Genomic DNA, 9045 nt, shown 5'->3' with positions numbered 1-9045 from the left:
TGGTGATGGTGATGGTGATGGTGATGATGATGATGATGATGATGATGATGATGATGCTGATGATGATGATGATGATGATGATGCTGCTGATGGTGGTGAAAATGATGCTTATCGTGATGATTCTCCTTCTCCCCCTCCTCCTCCTTCTCCTCCTAATCCTCCTCCTCCTCCTCCTCCTCCTAATCCTAGTCCTCCTCCTCCTCCTCCTCCTCCTAATAATCCTAATAATAATAATCCTAATTCCTCCTAATCGTCCTGCTCCCAATCCTAATTTTCCCTCCCTTCTCCTCCTCCTTATAATTATTCTGTTTATTAGTATTATTGTTATTATACTATTATTATTATGTTTTTTTTATTACGGCTACTGATTTGTTTATTTTCACAATGAATCTATTAACATAACTTTATCGCGAGTTTTCTGTTTCCACTATAGCTTCTACTACTACTATTTCTTCTTTTATTTCCACTACTACTTTTCCTTCAATCGTGTTAAATTTACTGTTTACTTTTTTTTTTTGAAGCGTTGACACAAATAGTTTTAAACAACCTTCTATATGGATTTCAAAATTTCGATCTCAATCCAATTAAGTCCTTCAAAAAAACGGAAAATATTTTCTTACGACGCAAGTGCATGATTCTTTATCATGAATAGATCCATCTTTATATCCGATTTTGGCATAATTTAACCACAATAAATCTTGTCGCAAGCTCTGACGTATTTCGAAATATATAGGCAATATCTGAAATCTGGTTTAAAGTATAAATTTTGGGGGCGTACGTCAGTGATTGCAATCTCGTGCACTTTCGATATAATGAGGTGGGCGTTAGTGGGTATGTTAATTTCAACTATTCGATTCGTATGTCACTTGCGCATGTTAAGTTATAGGCAACTAATTATATTTACAGTCTGATACCATATGGCGTGTATAATTCTTACATAAGAGTCGCGCTCTGCGAAAACGAGGCTTAATGCATGTGCGTATAGTATCGTCTCAGATTAGCCTGGTAGGACTGCACAGGCTTCTCCGGGACGAAACTAGCCTGGTAGGACTGCACAGGCTTCTCCGGGACGAAACTAGCCTGGTAGGACTGCACAGGCTACTCCGGGACGAAACTAGCCTGGTATGACTGCACAGGCTACTCCGGGACGAAACTTCTCGCTTATTCGGTATATTTCGTTTTAAGGAAATGTTTTTTTCAGTTAAGGCGGAAAGTGTCGCCACGGATTAGCATGTGCGGCTAGCTTAACGTACATGCTTTTAACCCCATTTTCGCACAGAGTGTATTTTATTTACTGTCTGATAATATACTGGCCGTATAGATCTTACATAATCTTTCCCGTTTCAGCTTGTTAACGCAATGGTCTTAGCACTAGTATATACGTATATATTATTTTTTCTGTATATATGTCTTTCTTTTATAAATTGACATACTCTGAGAACACGCGTTTATGTTTCAGCTCCGTAATTGCGCCTATTCCGTTCTGTAGTTTTGTCATAGTATTTACACCGAAATGTCATGCATTAGTCACACAACTTTGCTGTTGTCGCAATTGTACACTTCTCAGGAAACAATGAAATACCGTAAAAGCATTAGTACTCGTAAGGTATAAAATTTCGTTAATTGACCGATCATCCACGCATTTTTTTAAAATAAATCGGAAATGAACGACGCAATTCCCTAATGTGTTTTTTTCTCCGAACAAGCAGCAATCAGAAATCAATGAATTTATGTGTGCATAAAAAAATGCGAAATTTCACGCCTACAAATATACACGATTTTACAGTACACTTAAAACATAAGTGTGGCGTAGTGCAACACAATATAATAATGGGACACGTTTGTTCCAATTTCGGTGATCACTTAAAACGGACTTAGATTCCATTCAACAGCGTGTGTGTTTCCAATTTGACACTCTTTTGCTCAATAGGCATTTGTTATCATACAAACGGTGCTCGTATAGTAGGAAAATGTTCTTCAATATGAACAAATCGTGATAGAATGACGATAGAAATTTGAATTAAGATATGTAAAGCTTTTCAATATAATTACGAAATGTATGACGTGATATTTAAATTAATCTTCGATGAAATACTTATAGGCAGTGAAAATAATGTCTGTCTTGTATGTAGTGCGGTTTTATAGGTACAATTAGGAGTTTTGAATCAATATATCGATACCTTTGGTCAATATTGAGAATTGAATGCTGTGGGCGGAATAAAAACAGTTCGGATTTATGCGATCGTAGGTACTTTTGTTAAAATATTAAGCGATTAATAAATTATAAATAAAGAAAAAACTTTAAGTTTATTTATTTTAAACAAACCATTAAGTAATGCATGAAATCAATTGAAATACACGCATCTATATATTGTGACAGTGAGCATGTATTTATTTTAAAGGGACCTTTTTCACGTTTTGGTAAATTGTCAAAATTGAAAAAAAATGTATCAGACTTGCAAAGTTGTGTTGAAGTTATGATATATGCGATTCAACAGTAATACTGAACATTTACCATGCTCCAAAATATCAATTATACATGTATATATCGTTTGATGATTAAAAATACATCGATTTAACAATTTGGAGAGTTTTGTTGTTATCGTTAGATTTTGTGATATTACGAGGATTGCATATATATAGCATTAAAAATGTCGAAGACTACTTTAGGAAAGATGGTCGTGTGGTTTTAGCACTAGACTTGTACTCCAAGGTTTGAGCCCAGTTGTGGGTTTCTAATTTTTCTATCTTTAATTTTTATATTGTTTATACTAAAGCTTTTAACTTAAAAAGTATAATAGAGCTTTTTAGTTTACATTTATCAACTTAAAGCATTTAATGACAGACTTCAGACCATGCCAAAATCTGTAAAAAAAAAGGTCTCTTTAATGAATGAAAAGGCATGTAAGCTATTTTCATGCAGACACTCATCAATGCAGTAAAACTAATTTCAATAAAAACACATTCCATATATTCATAGAATAGTTGTTTATATTGCGGACAATATCAAACAACGTTCACCCTTTGTTGAAGACAAGAAGGGCTTATCTGCTATCATAACGCATTTGATGATAAGACCCTCTGGCACGAATGTCGGAACTTCGAGCGCCATGTGAAAAACAAAAGTGAAGTAACGGTAGGATGCATATAGCTTCACCACAACTATGGATATACAATGTATAGCAAAAACAATTGTACTATAACTGCGACAGATGTTAGTTTAATATCGTAGTCAAGTGATCTACGAAGGCGACATATGTCGACTGATTCTATATGACTCACATTTATTATATCACATAGGTCAGGCACGCCTATTTGAAAATTAAATAAAATGTCAACATGTTTGAAATGGCATCACGGTATGTTTATAGCATATATTGTTCATTATTTAGTGTTGTATTGCCAATGATAATATAATAGAACTAACTATTTTTGTAGACTAATGGTTTTCAAAGCGCACTGTCATGGAACATTTACTCTATAACGATATTTTGCTGTGTTCATTTAAATTTAATTAAATTATGTTTATCCGCTTTCTTCAAAGACATTTTTGGAATACTTATATAAGCGTTATTTATCTTTCAGACATCTACAATTCTCTCAAGATATGATGGAACGACATTCAAGAACACGAAAGTAAAACTACTTATTTGCGAGTAACTTCATTGTCTGAGGTTACAAAAATGTCAACAGCAAGTAACTCCGGAGTTGAGAAAAGCACAAACAGGTTGAATGTTGAAGTACAAAGAGTGTCCTCTTTTAAGACAGTAAAACGTCCAGTTATTAAGAAGAGAAATGAAGATAAAGTTTTCAAACTATTTTCCGGACCAAGTAAACCAAAATATAATGGATTGACATTAGACGTTTTGCAATCATTGACGCCATTTAAAAATGGCGTCGATTTAGTGGCGCAAGAATCACGTGATCTGTTGCTGAACTGCATAAAACTACACCCAAGTGTTCACGAAGTATTTTTTCCGGAAGTGAAGAAAGATCTCCGAATAACCGACGAAGATTTACGAGGATTTCCGATTCACAGCCTAGCAGTTGCAGTCATATGCGAGGTCATTTCAAAAGGAGATGATCCGTACAAGTTTTACTGTATGATCGAAAAGAATAACTTGGAAAATGTGCTGACTGAACTGTACACTAATGTACATTGGAAGAAATTGGGTAAATATTGATTTATGCCATTGGTTATTAACAAAAAAGTATCTACTGAATAAATATAATAAGGACAATGCACTAAATAAATGATGCCATTTCACAAACCTTCAGTCGGATATCGTTGACCCTCTATTTCATGTTGAGTGTAAAGAGAAAGTAAATGAAAAAGTTAGACATAACTATAATATTTAACTTTTTTTGCACTGTTTTGATAATTGAAGATGCATTAAGTTCAGGAGAATGATATACCGATTTAATTTTAATACACATATTATATAGTTATTTGGTCGATTACCTTTCTATGGCAATTCCTCTCCTGCCTCTGATTCCAGCAGGGCAGTTATTACTTACTGGCGATCGATTGGTCATTGTCGGCTCGGGTATTACTTACATGTACCCCGGGAATGGTAAATTTACTTAATCGTACCCGGTCGATATTAGACTGTACCCGAGTTGTATGTCCGTCCAAAGTCCGATGTCGTAAAATGCGCTACCGATTATTTTAAACAAACTTATCTTTAAAAATAACTGCATCAACAGGCTTTTTGAGTATGAGTTTCGATAATATATAGGCCATTTAACAGAAAATTGACATAAATTTAAGTATATTTAATTAAAAAAAATAGCCGACAACGACCGATTTAGCGTTAAATTTCCCGGGTACCTTTAAGTATATTTACCGTACCCGGGGTACATGTAAGTATACTTAAGAGTACCCGGGGAACATGTTAGTAGTACCCGAGCCGACAATGACCAATCGAGCCTTACTGGCATCACTAAGTATTCTAGCATTGGAAAACCAGGTATTCGATGAAAAGAGTGAACTGAACGCCGTAAAATTACTACTGTCGAAACCTCGAAAGTCCGACCGGACTTGTTATTTGTTGTTGTTGTTTTCTCCAGGGTTCTCCATGTACTGCGCTCTGTACCCGTCCGTAGTGAGAGACGCACGGACGAACATCAGTTTGCAAGACTTCATTGACGATGATGGGTAAGTTTGTTCTCTGTCTTTTTAAAGAATGTTTAATTATTTAAATTCTTTGGCAAGAAATTTCGTGATTAAATAAACAACTTTTTCATGGACACGAAATTTCGTGGATTTCATATGTTGGAATAGCAAGAAATATGCCTCGAATGTTTGTCGTTTTGTCGACCATGTGGGAATTTATAAAAAAAAAACGACGGACTACTTTCAGGCCGGAGTGGGCGGAGCGTATTATTGAGCGCATGACGGAGCCCTCTTGGACGATGGGATGGGTGCAGAAAATAGTCCGCGGTCATGTGACAGAGGAGGAATACAACATGGCGATGAACACACTGTTCGTGAAATTACACATGTTGGACCCGCAGTCTGTCATTCCGACCTTTCATCTGCTGAATCACATCCGAGGTACGTGCTGGAAATAATTACATATACACATATTTAGGTGTTGTCCTTATTTGCATATCTGTAGGTACATGTTGGCAACATATCTATAGATACATAGTTGTGTTAATAACATATCCACAGGTACGCTGTGGTGTTAATTATATATGAGTCGCGCTCTGCGAAAATTGCGTTTATGCATTCGGTCCCAGATTAGCCTGGGCAGTCCGCACGGGCTAACAAGGGGAGAAACTTCCGTTAAAACTTGATTTTTGCTAAGACGAGACTTTCGTGAAAAAAAAATGTCGTAAGCGGAGAGTGTCGCCCTGATTAGCCTGTGCGGACTGCAAAGGCTAATCTGAGACGACACTTTACGCACATGCATTTAACCCCTTTTTCACAGAGCACGGCCCATATCCATAGATACATGTTGGCATAAATTATTTATCACCATATACTCACATTCAAACATTGGTGCAAATAAAGTATAGACAAAAATAGACAGGTTTCCCGTTTGTTTGACGATGATAAATCATTTTCCGTATGCATTGTTTGAACTATCGAAAAACTGAATGACGCTATGTGTTTGCGCTGTTCTACAACATTCTCCTTTTTGTATCGAGTTATTAATACATTGTTTGATTGATTGCTTGTTACGTTGCTTTTGGCCATAATAAGGTACATGTATATAATAAATATAATAGTTTATGATTGTGACAGCGGGACTGTCGCACAACCAACTCATGAGACACAACCCACCGAAACATGCAATAGCTTACTGATTAAATAAACTTAATTAAGTAATACAAATTTCGAAAGGTGTATAAAGTGACTTAATAAAATAACGTATATTTAGTAAGCAAAGAGTTTCTGTTTTCATTTCAGCTCTCCCGGAATGCAACCTAGAGCTGGCCACCCGGGACTACCTCGGAGGCCCACTGGACGCTGTGGCACTCAGCGCGCATGCGCGGACGGCCGTAACAAAGGAGACCATGCCTAGCAACGGCACGTCGCGCATGAGCCTCGACAAAATCGAAGTTTTTTACGGCATTGACGTCGATGAGTTTATAATGACGGAAGCGCGTAAGGTCGGCGTCTGGAATGGGCGACGTCCCGACAATAAAAGAACTAGTGACCTCCAGGATAGATGCAGCGTCATGTAATCTCGTGATCACATTTGGCGGTTTCCGGCTCTCGTCGAAAAAATGCGCACGCATCCAGATGTCGCATCCGGAAAAAGCTCGCATACCCTATGGAATAAGCATCAATTGTTAGTCTGTGTCAACGAAATGAACAAACGCATGCGTTAGTTGTGACGATGTTACAAATACGTTTCGTTGATTCGGACCTTCTATCTCATGAAGTCGAGGTCTGGACGGATTTATACAATTACACATGTGTTTAGATTTTGTGGGAGAAAATCTCAGTGTGCTTCCGTATTGAATGTAATATTGTTCATTCGACTTATTTTGTACCAAAATCATCATGTATGTCTTCTGTGAATGTTTTAATTGTTAAGCGTACATTTTTGGTGCGAACATGTGCGAATAATGCGGTATCGATGTATAAGTTATGCTATTCACACATTTTTTAATGTATGACAAGTATTGATAAAACAGTTCGTGTGTTATACGTAACGATTAATTCTAACACGGCACGCGACTTGTTTTCTATAGACAAAGAAGGAAATCAAGTGTGGGTTATTCTGCAATAACTTACGGGCGGAGCTTAATGTTTCGAAAATAGTTCCGAATAAATAAAGGAAATAGTGCAGTAAAATGCACGTGCTAAAACCCGCCCTAAAAGAAATGTAATAAATGTAGCATGTATATAAATGTAATGAAACAACAAATTGTATATTTGGTGATAAGTGGCATAACCACACCTACAAAGAATGTTATTGGTTAGGAAGCGTAATTCAGAAAACATTTATAGCATGTCAGCTTTTCAGTAGCATCAATAAACGTGACGTCATTAAGTTTCTACGATTGTTGTTTTCAATGAAAGTGACGTCATTTGCAAAATATTTATGAATGAAAACGACGTCATATGTTTGTACAATTCAATGACGTCACTAAATAGTGATCTTTGTACTAAGGAGGGCAGAGTATTGAAAAATATAGTTCACGTCCTAAAGCTTGAACCAAATCAATCAGAATCGTGTTAGAATCGAAATAATATTTTTCTATGATGGTTTGTTGTCGAATAACCCACAGTAAGTTGTATAGATGCGTGCTATCAAATCACTCGTGCTTCGCACTCATGATTTGATTCCTACGCATCTACACTCCTTACTGTGGGTTATTCGACAACAAACCATGATAGAAAAATATTATTTCTTAAATATCATACATCGATGGCGAGCGATATTTACACGTGTTCGCTTGTACGCTTGTTAATTATGGAAGATCTAATAAGTCACTGGCTTATCAGGGACGACATGTTCCGCCCAAACTGGATTCTCGCTAAGAAGAGACTTTCTTTAAACGAAAAATATCATAAAAGCGGAGACTGTCGTACCTGATTAGCATGTGAACATGCATTAAACCCAGTTTTCCAAAAACGCCGCTCTGATTATTCTTTTTATCGCATAATGCTCAAAGTTGTGCCTTTGTTATTATTATTAATGATTGCAAAATATGTTAATATTTGAATATATAATTTTATATGTTGTATATGTAAATATTTGTATATATGTAACATAAGAATACATAATTTTGAATATTTAATGAGTGATACAAAAGTTGTTGCGATGAATTCATATTTTATATACGTTTAAAGTTAAAATATTAAAAGCTAATATTTATATAAAATAAACAAAACCGAATTGGTACAAAAGCTTGTTCTTGTTTTTATTCCAAATCGCACGAAACAGCGTCTACGTTGCATGTTATGATCACCTGAAGTCTATCTTTAGCTGTGTAAACTATTTCAAAATGTTCAAAGCTGCAGCCTAATGAGGGATACTTATAAATTTAATTAAAACCATCGATTTAGTCAAGACAAAGTATAAGGGTATGCTGGATTCGCAATATTCGTGTGTGTTTATGTCTGTTTGACTTCCTGCCCTTGCCCGTCCGTCTTTCTGTCTGTCTGTCTTGCCGTCTGTGTGTCCGTAGACAAACAATTTGCCGATTATAACTCCTACACTATTTAAGGTACACCAATAATACATGCATGCACTTAGCCTTATATGAAAATGCGCATGTGCAATTCTGCATCAGGCTTCGTTAAAACTTGTTCGAAAATTATGCCCCCCTGCCCTTCGAACATTGCATAACTGTAACATGATTATTGTACCCAACTTGCTTAATATCGTACGGACGGACGAACACAGACAGGAAGAAAAACATACGCGACTCATTTCCCTTTGTAAGCTGGTTTACCAGTTCTAATTGCACTGATGCCCTAATTGATTTGGAGGTATGGGAAGAATTTCCCGAGAAACAACCCCCGGGAGAAAGTTTCGTCCTTACTATGACGGGCTAGCGCAGTTGGTAGAGTGCTGGGCA

At 36.4% G+C, this 9045-nt stretch overlaps 1 protein-coding gene across 2 annotated transcripts; it reads left to right on the top strand.

Annotated features, from left to right (window-relative positions):
• The first annotated feature begins 2033 nt into the window (after window positions 1–2033).
• On the top strand, window positions 2034–8281 carry LOC127850883 (uncharacterized). Of its 2 annotated transcripts, none has more exons than XM_052384275.1 (5): window positions 2034–2244; window positions 3586–4173; window positions 5071–5158; window positions 5364–5557; window positions 6419–8281. In XM_052384275.1, exons 2-5 carry the CDS (start codon window positions 3684–3686, stop codon window positions 6694–6696), a joined length of 1050 nt encoding a protein of 349 aa, XP_052240235.1. In that variant the 5' UTR covers window positions 2034–2244; window positions 3586–3683; the 3' UTR covers window positions 6697–8281. The 2 variants fall into 2 exon arrangements, with proteins under 2 accessions (XP_052240235.1, XP_052240236.1); XM_052384276.1 differs by having other exon boundaries at window positions 2034–2248.
• The last annotated feature ends 764 nt before the right edge of the window (window positions 8282–9045 follow it).

The sequence above is a fragment of the Dreissena polymorpha genome, chromosome 11 (assembly GCF_020536995.1).
Source record: "Dreissena polymorpha isolate Duluth1 chromosome 11, UMN_Dpol_1.0, whole genome shotgun sequence".
NCBI lineage: Eukaryota > Metazoa > Mollusca > Bivalvia > Myida > Dreissenidae > Dreissena > Dreissena polymorpha.
Note: the sequence above shows the minus strand (reverse complement) of the source record. Positions and strands in the feature narration are given on the sequence as shown.

Coding starts and splice junctions, on each gene's coding strand:
- LOC127850883 (XM_052384275.1), top strand. CDS start 3,684: ATGTCAACAGCAAGTAACTCCGGAGTTGAGAAAAGCACAAACAGGTTG. Junction 4,174..5,070: donor TGTACATTGGAAGAAATTGG/GTAAATATTGAT, acceptor TGTTTTCTCCAG/GGTTCTCCATGTACTGCGCT. Junction 5,558..6,418: donor TCTGCTGAATCACATCCGAG/GTACGTGCTGGA, acceptor TTTTCATTTCAG/CTCTCCCGGAATGCAACCTA.